The sequence below is a fragment of the Monodelphis domestica genome, chromosome 6 (genome assembly GCF_027887165.1).
Source record: "Monodelphis domestica isolate mMonDom1 chromosome 6, mMonDom1.pri, whole genome shotgun sequence".
NCBI classification, from domain to species: Eukaryota; Metazoa; Chordata; class Mammalia; order Didelphimorphia; family Didelphidae; genus Monodelphis; species Monodelphis domestica.
This window is the reverse complement of record NC_077232.1, coordinates 287,794,066-287,814,813: the sequence shown is the minus strand read 5'-3', so window position 1 is coordinate 287,814,813 and position 20,748 is coordinate 287,794,066. Positions and strand designations below refer to the sequence as shown.

General features: G+C 40.0%; 1 protein-coding gene across 1 annotated transcript in view; it reads right to left on the bottom strand.

Moving 5' to 3' along the window:
• The window catches only part of SDAD1 (SDA1 domain containing 1), a 31,341-nt gene that overhangs the window by 6,388 nt on the left and 4,205 nt on the right, over nucleotides 1–20,748 (bottom strand). The window contains exons 4-16 of the mRNA XM_001375697.4: nucleotides 20,580–20,690; nucleotides 20,410–20,481; nucleotides 20,227–20,327; nucleotides 19,703–19,760; nucleotides 17,009–17,083; nucleotides 16,345–16,446; nucleotides 15,203–15,272; nucleotides 13,577–13,680; nucleotides 12,264–12,321; nucleotides 11,000–11,058; nucleotides 9,970–10,046; nucleotides 7,337–7,434; nucleotides 7,046–7,122 (exon numbers count right to left, since the gene is read on the bottom strand). Coding sequence (XP_001375734.2) covers nucleotides 7,046–7,122; nucleotides 7,337–7,434; nucleotides 9,970–10,046; nucleotides 11,000–11,058; nucleotides 12,264–12,321; nucleotides 13,577–13,680; nucleotides 15,203–15,272; nucleotides 16,345–16,446; nucleotides 17,009–17,083; nucleotides 19,703–19,760; nucleotides 20,227–20,327; nucleotides 20,410–20,481; nucleotides 20,580–20,690 — 1,062 coding nt within the window. The remainder of the gene's footprint in view (nucleotides 1–7,045; nucleotides 7,123–7,336; nucleotides 7,435–9,969; nucleotides 10,047–10,999; nucleotides 11,059–12,263; nucleotides 12,322–13,576; nucleotides 13,681–15,202; nucleotides 15,273–16,344; nucleotides 16,447–17,008; nucleotides 17,084–19,702; nucleotides 19,761–20,226; nucleotides 20,328–20,409; nucleotides 20,482–20,579; nucleotides 20,691–20,748) is intronic.

Sequence of the window (20,748 nt, the reverse complement as noted above, 5' to 3'; positions counted from 1 at the left end):
TTACCCATCAAAACAAACTATATTCTTACGGGGGATAGTTTGGTCATTTAACAAACTAGAAGAATTCCAAGCATTCGTAAAGAAAAGATCAGACCTGAACAGAAAATTTGATGCCCAAGCACAGAACTTGAGAGAATCATCAAAAGGTAATTAAGAAAGAGGGAAAAAACAAAAACAAAAAAGCCACAACTTTTTTTTTTTTAAGAGACCCAATAAGTTAAAATGATATGTATCCCTAATAAGAAAAGAGGTAAAAATTGTTATTATCACCTGGGTAGCTAGAAGAATTACACTTAGAGGAAAGTGACAAACTGTATAGGATGAAATGCCAAGACATAAATATGTATATAGATACATGTATGCATGAATATATATATGTATAATGTATGTGTGTATACACAACTAGAGTTAAAAAAAGAGGTTAATACTAAAAGAAATGGGAAAAGAAACAAAAGGGGGTAAATTTATATGTCACGAAGAAGCTCATGGCAGGAGGGGGAGAACATCAGTACACTGGAAGGGTAAAGAGGTTGGATATAGGAAATACTCAACTCTTACGTGCATTGAAATTGACTCAAAGAGGGAAGAACAATCAAATCCATTGGGGCAGAGAATTGATTTGTGCCCTATAGGGAAGTAGAAGGGTAACAAATGGACTGGTGGAGAGGGAAGCAGTATAAGGGAATGAGAAGGTGGGTGGGTAGTATAAAAAACTGTAAAGAATATAAGAGGGGAATAAGAAGGGGGGGAGGCTAGAAAGGGAAGTAAAATAAGGGTGGGAATTAGGGGACTGATTAAAAACAAAACATTGGTGTAGAAGGAAATAGTGAAAGAAGAAAAGGCAGTACTAGGAGTGGAAATCAAAATGCTGGGAAATACATAGCTGGTAATCGTAACTCTGAATGTGAATGGAATGAACTCACTCATAAAAGGCAAGCGAATAGCAGAGTGGATTAGAAACCAAAACCCTACAAGAAACACATATGAGAAAAGTAGACACGAATAGGGTAAAAGAGGATGGAGCCAAATTTATTGGGCATCAACTGATAAAAAGAAGGCAGGAGTCGCAATCATGATATCTGACAAAGCCAAAGTAAAAATAGATCTAGTTAAGAGATAGGGAAGGTAATTACATCCTGATAAAAGGTAGTATAGAAAATGAGGAAATATCAGTATTCAACATGTAAGCACCAAATGGCATAGCATCCAAACTCCTAAAGGAGAAATTAGTGGAGCTCAAGGCTGAAATTAAAAAAAAAACTATACTACTGGGAGACCTGAACCTTCTTCTATCAGAATTAGATAAATCAAACCAAAAAATAAATGAGAAAGAGATAAGAGAAGTGAATGGAATCTTAGAAAAATTAGAGTTAGTAGATATGTGGAGAAAAATAAATAGGGACAAAAAGGAATACACCTTCTTTTCAGCAGCACATGGTACATTCACAAAGACTGACCATGTACTAGGGCATAAAAACATTGCAAACAAGTGCAAAAGAGCAGAATTAATAAATGCAACCTTCTCAGATCACAATGCAATGAAAATAATGATTAGTAAGGGTACATGGAGAAGCAAATCAAAAATTAATTAGAAATTAAACAATGTGATTCTCCAAAATCAGTTAAAGAACAAATCATAGAAACAATAATTTCATTGAAGAAAATGACAATGATGAGACATCCTCTCAGAATCTATGGGATGCAGCCAAATCTGTACTCAGGGGGAAATTTATATCCTTGAGTTAATATATTAACAAACTAGAGAGGGCAGAGGTCAATGAACTGGGCATGCAAATTAAAAAACTAGAACGTGAGCAAATTAGAATTCCTCAAATGAAGACTAAATTAGGGATCCTAAAAATCAAAGGAGGAATTAATAAAATTGAAAGTCAAAGAACTATTGATTTAATAAATAAGACCAGAAGCTAGTACTTTGAAAGAACAAATAAAATAGACAAAGTACTGGTCAATCTAATTAAAAAAAGGAAAGAAGAAAACCTAATTGACAGTATCCAAGACGAAAAGGGAGACCTCACTTCTAATGAAGAGGAAATTAAGGCAATCATTAAAAATTATTATGCCCAATTATATGGCAATACATATGGCAATCTAGGTAACATAGATGAATATTTACAAAAATATAAATTGCCTAGCCTAACAGAGGAAGAAATAGACTACCTAAATAAACCCATATCAGAAAAAGATATTAACAACTCATCAAAGAACTCCATAAGAAAAAAACCCCAGGTCCAGATGGATTCACACATGAATTCTATCAAACATTCAAAGAACAACTAATCCCAATATTATACAAACTATTTGACAGAATAAGCAAAAAAGGAGTTCTACCAAATTCCTTTTATGACAGAAATATGGTACTGATTCCAAAGCCAGGCAGGTCAAAAACAGAGAAAGAAAACTATGGACCAATCTCCTTAATGAATATAGATGCAAAAATCTTATATAGGATACTAGCAAAAAGATTCCCACAAGTCATCACAAGGGTTATTTACTATGATCAGGTTGGATTCATACCAGGAATGCAAGGATGGTTCAATATTAGGAAAACCATCCACATAACTGACCATATTAATAAGCAAATTGACAAAAATCACATGATTATCTCAACAGATGCAGAAAAAGCTTTTGACAAAATACAACATTCATTCTTATTGAAAAACTAGAAAGCATAGGAATAGAAGGGCCTTTCCTAAAAATAAAAAACAGTATATATCTAAAACCCTCAGCAAACATCATCTGAAATGGGGATAAACTAGAAGCCTTCCCAATAAGATCAGGAATGAAACAAGGATGCCCATTATCACCTCTTTTATTTAACATTGTACCAGAAACACTAGCGATTAGAGAAGAAAAAGAAATTGAAGGTATTAAAATTGGCAATGAGGAGACCAAGCTATCACTCTTTGCAGATGATATGATGATCTACTTAAAGAATCCTGGAGAATCAACCAAAAAGTGAGTGGAAATAATCAACAACTTTAGCAAAGTTGCAGGATACAAAATAACCCACATAAGTCATCAGCATTTTTATATATCTCCAACACATCTAAGAATGCAACAATTAGACAGAGAATTTCCATTTAAAATCACCCTAGACAATATAAAATACTTGGGAATCTATCTGCTGAGACAAACACAGGAACTATATGAATACAACTACAAAACACTCTCTACATAATTAAAACTAGATCTAAACAATTGGAAAAACATCTACTGCTGCTCGTGGGTAGGATGAGCTAACATAATAAAAATGACAATCCTACCCAAATTAATTTACTTATTTAGTGCCATACCCATTGAACTACCAAAAAACTTTTTTACTGAATTAGAAAAAAATCATAACAAAATTCATTTGAAAGAACAAAAAAATCAAGGATATCCAGGGAAATCATGAAAAAAAAATGTGAAGGAAGGAGGCCTTGCAGACCCAGATCTCAAACTGTACTATAAAGCAGTGGTCATCAAAACAATTTGGTACTGGCTAAGAGACATAAAGGAGGATTAGTGGAATAGACTTTTGGTAAGTGACCTCAGCAAAACAGTCTATGATAAGACCAAAGATCCCAGCTTTTGGGACCAAAATCCAGTATTTAATAAAAACTGCTGGGAAAATTGGACGACAGTATGGGAGAGATTAGGTTTGAATCAACATCTCAGACCCTACACCAAGATAAACTCAGAATGTGTGAATGACTTGAATATAAAGAAGGAAACTATAAGCAAATTAGGTGAACACAGAATAGTATACATGTCAGATCTTTGGGAAAGGAAAGACTTTAAAACCAAGTAAGACTTAGAAAAAAAATCACAAAATGTAAAATCAATAATTTTGATTACATAAAATTAAAAAGTTTCTGTACAAACAAAACCAATACAACCAAAGGAAGCAACAAATTGGGAAACAAACAAAGGTCTAATTACTCAAATTTATAAAGAGCTAACCCAATTGTACAAAAAATCAAGCCATTCTCCAATTGATAAATGGGCAAGAGACATGAATAGGCAATTTTTCAGTTAAAGAAATCAAAACTACTAATAAGCACATGAAAAAGTGTTCTAAATCTCTGATAATCAGAGAGATGCAAGTCAAAACAACTCTGAGGTATCACCTCACACCTAGCAGATTGGCTAACATGACAGCTATGGAAAGTAATGAATGCTGGAGGGGATGTGGCAAAGTCAGGACATTAATGCATTGCTGGTGGAGTTGTGAATTGATCCAACCATCCTGGAGGGCAATTTGGAACTATGCCCAAAGGGCGATAAAAGACTGTCTGCCCTTTGATCCAGCCATAGCACTGCTGGGTTTGTACCTCAAAGAGATAATAAGGAAAAAACATGTACAAGAATATTCATAGCTGAGCTCTTTGTGGTGGTAAAAAATTGGAAAATAAGGGGATGCCCTTCAATTGGGGAATGGCTGAACAAATTGTGGTATCTGTTGGTGATGGAATATTATTGTGCTCAAAGGAAAAATAAAGTGGAGGAATTCCATGTGAACTAGAACAAACTTCAGGAATTGATGCAGAACGAGAGGAGCAGAACCAGGAGAACATTGTACAGAGACTGATACACTGTGGTACAATCGAATGTAATGGACTTCTCCATTACTGGCAATGCAGTGATCCTAAACAACTTGGAGGGATCTACAAGAGAACGCACAATCCACATTCAGAGGAAAAACTGTGGGAGTAGACACACAGAAGAAAAACAACTGCTTGATTACATGGGTTGAGGGGATATGGTTGGGGATGTAGACTCTAAATGAACATCCTAATGCAAACACCAACAACATGGAAATAGATTTTGATCAAGAAGAGTAACGTGAAGAGTAATAATAATGATAACAACAATAACAATAATAACAACCATGATAGCTAATATTTACATAGCACTTCCTATGTGTCAGGATCTATGTTAAGCCCTTTACAATTATTGTCATGGTTGATCCTCAACAATCGTGGTGGTATTATCTGCATTTACAGATGAGGACACTGAGGCAGACAGTGGTTACCCAGCCAGGGAATGTCTGAAGGTGGCTCTGAATGGAGGCCTTCCTGATTCTGGGTCCAACGCTCTCCGTTGGGGCCGTCTAGTTTCCTACCAGCTTTAGATGCCAAGCAGGGGTGTGCAGGCTATCCTAGAGGTAACATGGAATCACTGGCATTGAATGAGTGGGGCCAGACTTGTGCTTTTGACAGTTGAGTAGAGGACGGATTGGAGTGGGGGAGACCTGAGGCTGGGGGACCAATGAGAAGGCTATTGTCATTGTCCAGGAAAGAAGTCAGAGGTGTCTGGAACGGATAGTGGCTGTGTTGGTGGAGAGAAAAGGATGTACAGGAAAGATTTGGGGGAGAAATTACGTGATTTGGCAAATGATTCAGGACTTTCTAGGGTAACTAGAAGGATAAGAGTGCCTTTGATGGTGACAGTGAAATCCGGATGAGAGAAAGGGACAATAACAAGTTCTATTTTGGCCACCGCATGTTTGAGGTCATCACTGGATAGCCTCTGAATTGTCCAACAGGCAGCTGGTGATGTGGGATAAAGAAATCATGGCTGAATAAATAGTTCTGGGAATCACCTACACAGATGATAACTGAAATAAAGGAGGACCCAGGGCCTATTCTTGAGGGGGACACCCATAGTTAGTGGGCATGACATAGATGAAGACCCAGTTAAGGAAACCAGGGAGTTAGGTAGTTAGAAGAATAGAGAAAGCAGTCATGAAAAATCCAGAAAGGAGAGATCATTGAGGAGAAATGTTGGACAATGCTAAATGCTGCAGATGTCATGATTCAAATGCAAGTCTTCCTAATTCCAAGGCTAGCTCTTTAGCTGACTTTCAAACTACTCGGGCTGGCATTCAAGATCCTACAACAGGGAGTGGTGCCATCTTACCTTTAGATCTTATCTCATGCTACTTCCTGGCACATACCCTATGCTTCATAGACACTAGAATACACCTTGTGTTCTGAGCCCATTTTGGGCTTTCCCACCTGCATGATGGAATATTTCTCATTCCCTTCCCATTAAAATTCTACCTACGGAGCAGCTAGATGTCTCAGTGGATCGAGAGCCAGGCCTAGAGATGGAAGGTTTTGGGTTCAAATCTAGCCTCAGATTTAACTTCCACTACCTAGACCTTACTACTCTTCTGCCTTGGGAACAAATATATAGTATTGATTCTAAAATGGAAGGTAAGGGTTTATTTTTTAAAAAAGGAAAAAAGAAATCCTACCTAACTTTTGAAGCCCAAGTCAGGTACCACCATCATCACAAAATATTCCTCACCCCTAAGTGGGTAAATGATGTTTCCATATTGAGTATCACATGATGTTTTGTACCTCGACTATATTTATTAAATATTACATTATGTTAAGTTATTTTTTGACATCCCTTCTTTAGACTATAAGATCAATGAGGACAAGGATCATGTCTCAGAAAGAGCAAATAGCTGTTGAATTGGGCTAAACAAGGCTCAAGGGGATCTTAAAGTCAATGAGCTGCCTTCCCCAACAGCACAGAGCTTCAAAAACACAAGGGGCAATTTCCAATCCCAATTCCCAAGGCATACAACAACTAAAAGGGAAAACCTGGGAGATATTTGTTATTTTTTGACCTTCCAGTGAACATTCTGAACTAAGTATTGACTGATTTGATCTCTGCTAACTAAAGCCCTCTCAAGTTTTCTCCTGCACCACAATTTGAAAGTGGTAATTTTGTGGCACTCAGTTTTCCATACGGTCCAATTGCTACTACTGAGAAAAACCACAGCTTTTGATTATCCAGACCTTTGTCAGCAAGGTGATACTACTTAAGAGTTTCCTTCCTCCTTCCTCCCTCTCAATAACTTTCTTTTTGGGGGAGTTGTATTTTTTGAGAAGAAAAGATACATTTACATATGGGCATTTTCCCCATAAACACTAAAATTCAAATGCAAAATTCATAACTTCAAAATTCATAACTAACTAAAAAAAAAACCCAACCAAAACAAAATTTGGTGTCCACAGGAATTACTTACCCTGAATTTTTTCTGCAGCATCTTTGGATTCAGGGTTCTGAAGAGATGAATCAGGGTTCTAGCAGACATCATTACATCTGCAACATCAAAGATTCCATAAAAAGTTGCTGATATGCACCAGCAAATAATAATGATAATAGCTCACACTTATATAGTGCCTACTGTGTGCTAAGTGTTTTATAAATCTTCTTTCAAATAGGTCCAGAAGATCAGCAGAAACTATCTTGTATTCAAAGAGAAATGGGCAGTTTGGCACGGTATCTAGTGCACAGAAAATAATATTGAACTTACTCTTGTCTTTGTGGGTTTTGTATTGGGCCAGATCTTGGAGAAGGTCTTCAGACATGGCCAGAGGGCATCTAGCTGTTATCTCTTTTATGGCATTGATTCTAAAGAAGGAAGAAAAACATTCAGTGATTGGCTTGTACCAAGAATGGACAGGAAGGCCAGATGATGAGCCAGCATGGATTCTTTGGGCAAGCTGATCTGGATAGGTTGAACTAGTCCCGCCTTCTCCCCAGGTTGGTCTAACTGATCAGTAAAAAGTCTTCCAACTTTGACGTGTTGTGACTATGAAAGTGGAAAGCAGAGTAGAGGCAGGAGACTCTAAGATTCATTAGAACCATGAACATGAGAGGAATTCTATATCCCAAATTTCTGCCTTTTTTCCCCTCATCTGCTCCAGTTCAAGAGGCTATGGGACCCTGTTGCCCAGACATCCCACTGGCATCCCGGATCCAGGATGTCCAGAACAAAACTTATACTTCTCCCTATATCTACCCCTCTTCCAAATTTCTCAATGTCTGTTGAGGATACTGGAATCTTTCTTGTTGGCCAGGTTCATATTCTTGGAATTATCCTGGATCCTTGCTTTCCATCATTTCCTAGCCTCCCATATGCAATCAGTTCATTGTGTCCAGAGCATCTCTCATCTGTCCCATTCTCTTCAATCACATGCCATCACCCTACCTCATCACCCTGCCCCTGGACTATGCTAATGGACTCCTAATTGACCTTCCTGTTTCAAGTTTCTTGCCTCTCCAGTCCATTCTCTTTGCTGCTGCCAAAATACTGTCCCTAAGGCTTAGGTCTAATCATGTCATTATATTTATTGTTCAGTTGTTTTCAGTTGTGTCTGACTCTTCATGACCCCATCTGGGGTTTTCTTGGCAAAGATACTGGAGTGGTTTGCCATTTCCTTCTCCAATTCATTTTACAAAAGAGGAAATTAAGGTGAAGGAGGTTAAGTGATTTGCCCAGGATCCCATGGCTAGTGTCTGGAGCAAGTAACTCTGGGAGATGAGATTGCTGTCTCTGGCCTGGGGACTCGATACACTGCACCACCTACCTGCCTCAGTCACGTGACCCTTTACTCAAAAAACTTTGTTAGTTCATGTGATACCCAAGATAAAAGCCTGGTTCTTAGCACCCAGTTCCCAATTATCTTTCCAATTTTATTTATCTTATTTCCATTCATGCACCCCAGGCATTAATAGCTGTGCCTCCAACCTAAATGCCATCTCTAGCCTCAATTCACATCTCCAGTGCCTAGAAAGCCCCAGCTTATCATCCACTACTTCTCAAAAGCCCTACCTTCAAGACATAATTTGGGTGCTATTGCCTCTGTGAAGAATTTTCTGATTGCTCCCCTCTACAAATTACTTTATAATTATCCTCTAATCACTAGCGTGCCTCACAACTTCAGACATTGTATCTATTCTCTTGATATTATTCTGTATATGCTTTTATTTGTAGCTGTGTACAAATACATGCATTAGGTACACACACACACACACACACACACACACAAACAGATCGCTACACTTGCTATCTCCTGTTTTAACAAAAGTTCTTTGAAAACAAGGATTATTTCATTCTTTGTATTTGTAGTGACAGGGTCAGTGCAGTGACTGAATTTGCTTATCTGTATACAAGTTGTAATTTCTCAGTGGACAATAAGTACTTTGATGTTAAGGATTGTTGATATTTTTATCTTTGTAAAAATATACACTTAATCCATAGTTATTGAACTGAAAGGCAGTTGAGGCTAGAGACATGATTTAGAGCCTTCAGCACCATTTACCCAAGAACTCCATAGGGAAGAAGGGATGGAGGGACTGAGGCAGCTAGGTGGCACAGTGGATTGAGTGCTGGGTCTGGAATCAGGAAGATCTGAGTTCAAATCTCATCTCATACTTACTAGCTGTGTGATTCTGGGCAAGTCACTTAGTCCTGTTTGCCTCAGTTTCCTCATCTGTAAAATGAGTTAGAGAAGGAAATGGCCAACAATTCTAGTATCTCTTTCAAGAAAACCCCAATGGGGTCATGAAGAGTTAGATACAACTGAAATGACTGACCAAAAATAACAGATATCTAAGGCTGTGAGACCAGTTCAATATAGAAAGAGAAGAGACAGGATGTTTATGAGATACAGGGCTTCCCTAGTCTTGTAAACTGAGCTAATTAATGAAAGAGCTTATGTTTTTAATATTTTATCACTGTCTTTGAATCCAATTGGAGAGAACAAATAAAGTCACAGTTTAAGTAGCAGACTCTGGGGCAGGAATCCGTATTTGTTCCTGAGAACTCCTGCAGTAGAGTTCTCACTTTGTGAGACAAACCCACAGACTTGTTCAGGGGGTAAATTTGGTGGGGCCCAAGGCCTGGCCATTCCCAGCTTTGCCACTTGTGATGGGTCAGTCATGAAATGAAAGACTCATTTGGCCAAGCAGAGAAGGATGCCCCAGGAAAAAAGGAATGGCTGGCTCCCTCCCTCTCCCACTCTAGACACAGGCGTAACTGGACAAGTGGGGTTTCAAACCCAGTTGGGAAAAGCAGACCGACCCCGAAGAAGAGATTTTGTTTTCTCCATTGGCCGCTAGGGATCTCTGAACATCTTCAGGGAGCTGCTCACAGGTACTCACCCAACAGTCATTACCTCCCCGGAGTTCTTGTCCGTGACAAAGTTGTTGGCCACAGTCATTAGCAAGGACTCAATGATCTGTGTTAGGAATAGTTACAGAAAGATCAGAATCAGAATCACACCCTCCACTTGGGCTTGAGCATCATCCACAAAGGAAAATCAACTCAAACTCAATCTTTAGGTCTGAGGGAAGAGCAAATACCATGGACACTATTTCCTTCAGTGTTAGGGTTCTAGCAGCACTGACAAACAGGGATCACTTTCAGTTAGAAAGGAAAGCTTAACTTCTTCTCATTCTTTTTTAAAATATAAAAACTGCTCCCTTCCTGCTTGGAATCAAGTATCAGTTCCAAGGCAGAAGAGCAATAAGGGCTAGGAAAAGGGGGTTCAGCAACTTGCCCAGGGTCACACAGCAAGAAGTGTCTGAGGCCAGATTTGAATCCAGGACCTCCTTTCTCTAGACCTGACCCAAAAGCTTAACTTCTCACGCTGCTCTGGCAATGATACCCTGCCCCATCCCTGTGAAAAGAATGACTGCTGTGCCATCTCTCCCCGCTCAAGGTTACAAAGATGGAGACTGAAATCCATACTGTCCAGGGCAGCGCCACCAACATCAGGCTTTGCTCTGGGCAGGCAGTGCTCTGCAGGGCTCAGACATTTCAATGACCACCAAAGTGGTGCCAGGAAGGCAGATCAGTGAGGAGGTGGGAGCCCAGGTCCCAGGGCCGCCTCTGCACTCACAGAACTATACCAGGTTAAGCCAATTGCTTCAGGATTCCATAAAATGTGATCTCAGAGAGGGTTGTACCAGATAGTTAATAAGGGCACTCCCTGCTCTGAAGGGTCTATGAAAAAGTAATGGCCTTGGAGACAGGCAGCCTCGTCACTAGGCGAGTAAGGTCTTCACTTTCCTTATCTGTATAACGGGGGGCTGTAAGGTCTATGGGACTGTCCTGGTGCTCCCCGCTCACAGGGGCGCCTGTCTGGGCCAGGCCGGGACAGGCAGGAAAGGTCAGAAAGGCCATACTCACCTCGGGCGGTACGAGCTGATGGGAGGCCTGGGCAGCAAAGAGAAGGATCTTGGTCACCTCTGAAACACAGGAGGCAGGAGGAAAGGGCTGTTTACGGGGGCTTTCCTTAAACACACAGGCTGGATCAGTGCCTCAGACCCCAGGCCACCCCCAACCTGTGTTGGCAGAGCCGGCGGGAGTGAGGCCTGACCTCCCAAAGGGGGGCTGCACGCAATCCATCTGTCCTCACTCAAGTTCTCACTAGCACACGCCTTGAGAGAGGCAGGGAGAGACAGACAGCCTCCCACCCCGTTCTCCAGAGCCCTGCTCTCTGGGGCATTCCAAGGCTACCCTCACCCTCTCCCGTCCCTCTGCGTGTCCTACTTATGACTGAAACCCTGGGAGGGAGACAGAGACAGAGAGGGACACATACAGGAGATCTCCTCAGAGGAAGTCACTGGCTTCTGGGCACCCCTGGCCTCTCTGAGCACACAGAAATTCAGGGACATGGGATGATCGGGAGGGGGTTGACATTGAGAGTTCCCTCAATCAATTAAATCACAAGCCACATAGGCCCACCCTCTCCCCTCCAAAAAGCCCAACCCCAAACCAACATACAAACACAGCCTGTCTCCCCTTCGTGGCCCTACCTTCCAACCCCTCCTAGTGCGGGGGAAATCTGGACTACATCCTGGCTGTCGGGCAACCTCTGGTCTTACTGTCTCTGCTACACTCTAGTCTCCCTTCCTTCTCTGCTCCCCAGCTCCTTTCCATATGGTGAAGGCCTTTCCCTGCTAGAAGGTGAGCGCTTGGAAGGCAAGGCCTCCCTTGCTTGCCTGTGCTTATCAGCACCGGGCCTGTCACACAGCACATGCTTCATGAATGCGCTCTTGCTCTCTAATATTCATTGCCTCCTTTCCAAGGTCTAGTGTCGCTTTGTCAAAGAATTTCCTATTTGCAACAACCAAGTGATACTGCAAATTATTCAAAATAATAACCGTGCCTGTTTGGAAGCCACACAGAAGCCAGACCTACTTCCTTCACCCTGTCACTGCTCTTATAATATCTATCACCTGGAACAAATCACGTAACTTCTTTTAGAGTTATATTTGCTCACACGAGCCATAATCAACAAGATGACCTCTGAGGTCGCCCCCAGCTCTACATCGGGTCTTCTGTTCCAGAAAACATCTCACTTCTGACCAATGAACTTGAAATGAGGGTTTCAAACAGTTATTCTAGTCACGTCCCAAGATCACTGGGAAGAAACAGGGCAGCCACTTACCTCTCTGATGGGGTTGGAGAAACCGTTGGATAAAGGGATAGAAATTAAAGAGAAAGAGCTGTAGGGAAAGAGATGATAGTTCAGGTTAACATACTCAGTGCTAGGCAGACCAGAGGCATCAATGGACACACAAAAATGATCATTTTATTTGGAAACTGAACTCTTGATTCTATTATCGCTACTTTCTTTGCCTTAAGGATTAAAAAGAGAATGCAATCCATCATTTGCAGCACTTGGGCATGCTTAAATTCCAATTTTTCTAGCATGAAGGCTCCAACATGCAATTCCTTTACATTTTATTATTTTCATAAATCCTTACCTTCTGTCCTAGAATCAATACTGTGTGTTGGTTCTAAAGCAGAAGAATGGTAAGGGCTAGGCCATGGGGGTCAAGTGACTTGCCCAGGGTCACACAGCACAGCATGCAATTCTAAGAATGATTCCATATCAGGCAATGCTGGATCTAGGAAGGTTGTACTGAGGGCCAAGCATGGGCAAGTCTAACATCAGCCTGCTAAATTCTAGCCTGATGTACTCCTATAGCCCAAACTGCCCAGAAATCTCAACAAGAGAAGGGCTCGAATACCCTCGCTTCTCAAAGAGACTTTCTGACAAGTGACTTCTCCAAATAACAGCTTCCCACCCAAAGATGATGCTTCTCCTTAGCTTCTGCCTACACCCTCAGTGTTTGACACAGGGTCGAGGTGGCTTCAGCCAGAACCAATGGCATAAAATATGGGGGATGGAATTGTGAAGAGGGTTCAAATTCCTGCTCTGTGCCCCTCAAGTCTCTTCATCTCCCTAGGCCTTAATGTCTTCATTGTGAAATGAAGAGATAGCACCAGATTCTCTCCAGCTAAATCTAAGATTAAGTTGGTGTGATCCTTGCAAAAGCACTGTGAAAATGGTTACTTTTCAGTTGTCTATTCTTTCTAAAATACACGGAACTGAAGAGTTGCAACTAAGTTTGCAACTGGATTCAATTAAGAATCCAACCTTTTAGAAATAATCCTCCAGGAAGTAGCTAGGTGGCTCAGTGGATTGAGAGCCAGGATTAGAGATGGGAGATCCTGGGTTCAAATCTGGCCTCAGACACTTCCTACCTGTGTGATCCTGGGCAAGTCACTTGTCCCCCATTGCATGGCTCTTACTATTCTTTTGCCTTAGAACCAATGTATCATTATTAATTCTAAGACAGAAGATATGGGTTATTAAAAAAAAAATCTGCTGAAATCACAAATCTATTTCATAATATTTCCTCTCGTAAAACAACAACAACAACAACAAAACAAAGTCTACAAAATGATTCGAACCTCGTGAATTCCCACTAATCTGGAGATAAGGTCCATGAGCATCATCTTTACTTCAAATCTCTCTTTTGAACTCTCCAGCTGCTTCAGAAGCTTCTCTGCAAAATCTGTGAAACAGAACCAAAGAAGTAATGATTAATGAGCACAAGGGCCGTGAAGGTTGGGGAAGGGAGGTGGTGGGGTCTTCCCTCCATTCCCCCCTTGCTCGGTAGGGAAATTGACCAGAGTTTTCTTGTAGGTAGGCTTAGGTAGGTTTATTTAGGGTTAGGAAAGGAAAGTTTGAGAAAGTCAGGGAAAGTCTGATCTTTGGCAGCTAGGCAGGGACCAAAGCTCTCCACCTAGGTTCAAGGAAAAAAAAGGCACCTAAACCTGTGCTTCTCTCCTTTTATTCTCCCTCTGACACCTCCCACAAAGGAAGTGGGAGGTGTCAGAGGAAATTGCAGTAGAGAGTCCTGGGAGATGGAGTCTCCCAAGGCTTAGGTCCACTTCAAAATGCACAGTGGCTTACAAGGACTGAATGATGCCAGGAGAAAGAAGGTCAAGACTAGTTCAGATGCAATCCTGAGTCATAATCCTGAGGTCAAGGCTCAGGAAAGTGAAATAATGATATAATAGTAAAATGGAGTAACACCTCCTCTAAGACTCCTCAAGAACAGCTACCAGAATTCTCAAGGGGATTTTGGATTTGGACTCATGCTGGCCAGAGCCATCCAGATCTTTCTCTCCCCCCGGGATTGCTCTCTCCCCCTGACCTGTTCCTAGACTCCTGAATTAAAAGCTAGTTAGCTGAGGAACAGGAATCAACAAGCAGTTGGCTGGAGGAGGGTTCAAGGCATTCAGCCTTAAACCCCAAGAACTTGGGGGAGGGGGAGCCTGCCAGAGGGGACCAGTGTTAGGGTTTCCTATTCCCTACTTTCCTTGCCTGACACCCCTACCTCTCCTTCCCTGTGTGAACCCAAATAAATTGTTTACTACTTTAGAATTAGGTCCGGTTGGTTTGTGACACTAGGAAAGGGGACAAAAGATTTGGGGGAGAATCACATCTCTCCCCAAAAGGTGAAGGTTAGCTCCGGATCCCAGGGATCCAAACTGCCTAACCCAAGAAACAACATTTCTCCTTGATAGTGGGGTGACCCCAGGTTTCTGAGGGGCAGTGACAGTGGGTGTCCTCCATATCCCATATCTCATAACTACTCTCTGAGGAGACATATTCCATCTGTCAGGGGAACGAGACTTGGCTACCTCTCTCCCAGAAAAAGAAAGGGGAAGAATCTTCTCTCTCCCTCTCTCCCCCATTTCCCTCTCAATCCTGATCCCTCTCAGATTCTTCTATTACAATAGAAATAAGTAATATAATAAATACACAATCACATATCTGTGTTTCCAGCATCTAAAAAAAATAAAATAAAAGCCATAAGAAGAGGAGTCAAAACAAATAGAATGATTTCAGAAGCACAGGCTTTCCCACCCAAAGCAAAGTAAGACTGATCTGTTTTCCATTTAGGGAGCAAATATCCATCCTTCTCAAGATGGGGAATGCACTTGGCAAAGAAACAGAATTTCACAAGACAAGCCTGTTAGTTTCCATCAGCTGTGCACAATAGATCTGGAGGGCTGTATTTCAAATACCTTGGGGGTCATGAATCAAATGGATAGCTGAGAAATTAAACACCTCTGGCTTTTTCTTCTTCTTTTGTTTCTAAAAGAAAGAAGAATGGTGTTTACTCCCATAAATTAATCCTGATACCAATAGCGAATGTCACTACATGAAATTAAGTTCCAAATCATACAATTCCCTCAAACTATCCTTAAAAGGTACTTTAGAAGGTTCTGCTCTGCTGAGACTTTGAAAATGCAGATCCCCCCTGGTAGATCACCTCCTGCAAAGCCACAGTGTAAAGGACTCTAGACACCAAGAAAGAGGATTGTGATATTTAATGCAGCAATTATACTAGAAAAAATATGTCCTGGGGGAGTTACATGGGGATCTGGAAACAAACGGGGAAAAGTCTGTTACTACTTTATTAAAATTAAGATATACTCTTTTAACATATATAGAAAACTTATATATTTAACTTTATACACATCTCCAAATTTTACATATACCTTTTATGTAGAAATAATTTATTATATATAATAGTTCTATATATTTATATTTGTAATATCTAAAAAACTAAATTGTATACAAATTCAGTTTCTGATACAACATTCTCTTTTATTCTTTGTACACTGAAAATGTTTGTTTCCTGATGATTTAGGTTTATAAAAAAATGAAAACATATCAATGTTTTTATGCAATCTTTGATGCTATTCTTGTTTTTATTATTTCTATTTGTTGATGGCTAAGTTCATAATTTTAAAAAAGCAAAATAAACAATGTGTCTCAGGAAGTGGAATGAAAAGTACAATGGGAGAACAAAATGGAAACAAATGGTGATCAATAAGTACCCCCTGTATATAGGGTCTCATCCTTGACTAGAAAAACTTATCTTCTTGGCCCAACAAGAATGGCCTACTTGGGGAAAAAAAAAGAATGGCCTACTTGACTGAAGTCTTAGAATTTTCCAGCCAGTGGAATCATTTGCATTCATCAGAAAAGTTCAGATTTGTCCTATGGCAATATATTGATTTTTTTTCCTCTTGCTATAAAGATATACTTTAACATATTTTTACATCTTCTATATTTTCTTTAATTTTTTTAAACAAATGTTTTATAGCAGATGTTTTTTCCCCAAACCGTGAAATGCCTCACCGCACCACATAGGCCTTACTTTCAAGACTTTCATGGCCTTTTCCAATTTCTTTTTATGCTTGGAGCTTTTTTTTCCTGTGGAGTATTTGACAAGTAAATCTCTTGCTGTGGGCCCATCATCCTAAAGGAAAAAAAATGATCGGTGTAAAATTGTGAGCAAGAAAAATCTCCACAAATGCAACTCCCCTTCTTCATTCCACTCTTTAATCCCATGAGCAAATCAGGAACTTCCCTCTCCAGCTATCAGGTTAGACACTATTTCCTTACCTTTCTTGATGCAGCCAATATAAAACTATCTCCTCCAGAACCCAGGAAATCTGGGCCAGAAACTCCTATGTTTTAGCCCCAGAACTGAACCAAAACCAGCTACATTTGTTTATCAGAGAAATGACCACTTCATATAAAACAAGACACTGTGACTATACTCCTGAAGTTAAAGGACAGCTCTGCTCTACTACAAAGCTCTCCTCCAGCCCCAGACTCACAGATGGAGGCATTGTTTTGAAGCTGAATGTCACACCAGTTGAAAGTCGAAAGTTTCCATGAGAGAAGAGTCATCTTACCCAAGACAGGTCTTTTTTAGACTGACAAATACTGAAAAATGATGCTGAGCCATGAGCCTCAAAGGAGGGATGCTAGATCCTGCACAATACAACTCAAAAGTGGAAAACATATCAACTAACCTCAGATTCAGAATCACTGTCTTCTTTCTCATCTTCATCTTTACCAAGGAAGAATTTTAGACCAGCAACTAGTATCTGAAGACCCAAAAAGGGGAAACATATTTGAAAGAGGCTCATAAAACTTTACCAGCAGATGAGGAGTTACTGATGTAAAAAATGGGGAAAGTTAAGGAAGCAACAACTATAAGAATACAGTAGCAGTAACAGATAAGCAAGATTACACTTAACTAGGGGGCAGCTAGGTCATTCAGTGGTTGGATAGGCAACACAGGAAATCCTAAGTTCAAATCTGGCCTCAGATATTTCCTAGCTGTGTGACATGGGACAAGTCACTTAACTCCCACTGCCAGGCCCTTTCTGCTATTATGCCTTGGAACCAATAATACAATACTGACAGGAGGTATGGGTTTTAAAAAAAAATACCACAGGATGTCTCACTGTAATCAGCTGAGAAAGATCTCAAAGAAGCTAAATAAAGTTTTCTCTCATTTGGAAGTTTAGCTGATTTTCATAAGCAGTGACTTGGAATGCCAACTACATATTCTTCCTCTAAAAGAGTTCATTTTAGAGCTATGGGGCAGCCACATGGCATAGTAGACAGAGTGCTGGACCTGGCATAAGGAAGAACTGAAAGCAAATCTAGCCTCAGACACTTGCTGTGAGACCCTGGGCAAGTCACTTAACCTCTGCTAGCCTTAGTTTATTCAAACTCCTGCCTCCCAGGATGGTAGAGACAAAATGAGAGGGTATTTGCAAAGTGCTCTGCAAACCATAAAAAGCTACATAAAAGTAAGCTGTTATCATGATTGCAATTGTAAGTCCCTCAGAATTGTCCTGGGTCATTATATTATTGTTAGTAGCAAAATCTATCACATTTGATCATTCCACAATGTTTCAGTTTCTGTGTACAATGTTCTCCTGGTTCTGCTTATTTATTTTCCTTTGCATCAGTTTCATGAAGGTCTTCCCAGCTCTTTCTGAAATCCTCCAGATCATCACTCCTTATAGCACAATAGTATTCTATCACCATCATATAATCACAATTTGTTCAGCCATTCACTTATTGAGGGACATTCCTCCATCCAAAGAATCTCCAATCCTTTGCCATCACAAAAAGTGCAATTATAGATATTTTTGTACAAAACAGGTCCTTTTCCATTCTCATGATTGTGATTATAAAGGCACTCTAGGATCCATAATGTTTGGGTTCATATCTCACTAAGGCACAGACTCACCTACCAGCAGAGAAAATATAGAATCTAATTAAGAAGGTTGTAGTTTAACACAACTACATTAAAGTTGTTCTAACAATACTATAAAATAGTTTTATTTGGCTTTTAAAGCATGTCTCAAACTGAAGGGCAATTTCAATGAGGTTCATTAGAAAATACACTCCTCAATAAATGGTCAAACTGGCAATTTTCAGAGGAAAAAATCCAAGCTCTTAATAGCTGTGTTGTTCCACAGCATTAATAATTAGAAAAAAGGTAGATTAAAACAAATCCAAAGTTATCCCTCTTTATATGCCTGAGACTGGTGGAGATGACAAGGATGACAAATGTTGAAGTTTCCCATCTTTGTGAGAAAACTGTTAGTGGGGCTATAAAGATTAAAATTTAGGGGAGACTGAGGCAGGTAGAAATTAGTTTCTCTCTGCAAGGAGTATTATATTTTTAGAGGTTCATTAAAGATTAAGGATTAAAGAAAAGACAGGATAAGAAACACATGCCTAGGCCAGAGGGGCCTAGACAAGATAATCTCACATCATGGAAGAGACGGGTCTGCTCCAAAACGGAAGTCCAAAAAAAGACCACAAAAGCCTTTGCAATCAGCTTAAATCCCTTCTCGATCTCGGCCCACCTCCAAATTCCCGTGAGATTACAAAGCATTTTGGGGAAGTGGAGCAAGGGCTTGTGGGGATTGAAGTCCAGAGTTCGAGTCTATTTTTACAGGGTTCTGAATTGGCCTATTCATTCTAGAAAAAAACAAAACTGGAGATATGTTTCAAATGTTATTGGACTATGCATATCCTTTGACCCAGCAATACCATTAGAAGGCTTATACTCCAAAAAAATCCAAAAGAGGGAAAAGTTTTGGTGGCAAAGAATTGGAAACCAAGGCAGGATGTGCACCAGCTGGGGAATGGCTGAATGAAACATGGAATATGAATGTAACAGAATATACATTTAATACACCATAAAAGATGGTGAAATAGCTTCAGAGAAATTGAAGAAAACTGGTAGGAACTTATACACAGAGTAAAACAAATTGAACCATGAGACAATTAAATACACTAACAACATTATTAAGGACAAACAACTTTGAAATACTTAAGCACTCTGATCAAAATGACTAGCTAAGATTCCAAAGGGCCCATTACAAAGGACTTCCTGACAACAGGGTGCAAATGGAGATGTATTTTTGGACATGGTCATTGTGGGGATTTGTCTCACTTCACATATGTATTTGTTATAAAGGCTCTGTTTTTTTTCTATTTTTCCTCCAAGTAGAAAGAAGATAGAAAATTAGTTGAAAAAAAAAGATTAATTCTTTTAAAAACCTAAATTTATAAAATAAGTTCCCTTCTTTCCAAACATCCCACATGCTGGAAATTGAAACCCTGCCTAGATGAAAAGGAGGCAATACAAAAAACCATCAGAAGCATTTCCTGAATAGTTTGATATAGAGTCTCACCTTGGTGACTTTAGAAAAGCATGCAGTTGTGATCACATTGACAGTTTTGGTATCATTCCTGTAAGAAAATATTGTTTTATGTCAAAAACCACAGGGAAAATTTTCACTGAATTCTAATAGGCCTTTCTTTCCCCTGCACAGACACAGTGTCACCTTACATACTGATCACAGAGAACAAGATGTATGTGCATGAGAACAGAATTACTTCGAGGCCAATGTTAAAGAGTGGCAAGGTGCTGAGAGGATGCCCTGTACCAGGTTCTAGTTCCCAGGAGACATCAGAGTGCTCCTTGTCTAAGGCTGATATAGGACAGTCTTTAGCCATAAAGCTGATGTTCATTGAGATTTTTTTTTTAGCATTTCTACTTCCGGGCTCAATTAGGATTGAAGGCATAGGAAAGGTCTTGAAATCATGAAAGAAATGAAATTCTCTTTGCATCCTGCAGGAGTACTTGGGGGTTACAATCTCAAAAAAACAGCTAGTTTGGGAGCCATCAGCACTTTCTTAGTAAGACTCCCCTCACCAGATGTTTCTTTTGTACAGCTCAATCATCACGTCCAAAGAGATCTTGGCAGCTGTCGCATTGCTGTCTCTTAACATGGTATACATGAAGTTTTGCAGCACCTGGAATGGAAAGAGAGTGCCAAAGCATTAGGATGGGAGGTAGCCCCGAAATGTCACAGAAAACCCAAAGCAGGACACTCACAACATTGACTTTATTGTTCTTGTGCTTGGCATTGATATTCTTGATATCCGTCACAATATGAGTGTACAAAGTCTAAGGAAAGAAAAAATTTCATTTAAAGCTGAAGAGCAAATAAAACTTTTCATCACATTCAATCACTGGTAAGAGGGGAAAATAACAGCCATCCCTACCTTTCGCAGAAGCTTATCGTGGCAACGCAGAAGTTCAAAAAATAGTTCTAATAAACTGGTTGGATTAATTAGATTCCTGTTTCTTAGCAACATCAAAGCTTTGCAAAATGTCTGAGGAAAGAGAAAAACAAACACTAATATGACATGTGCATTCAAATTACAGCCAAGC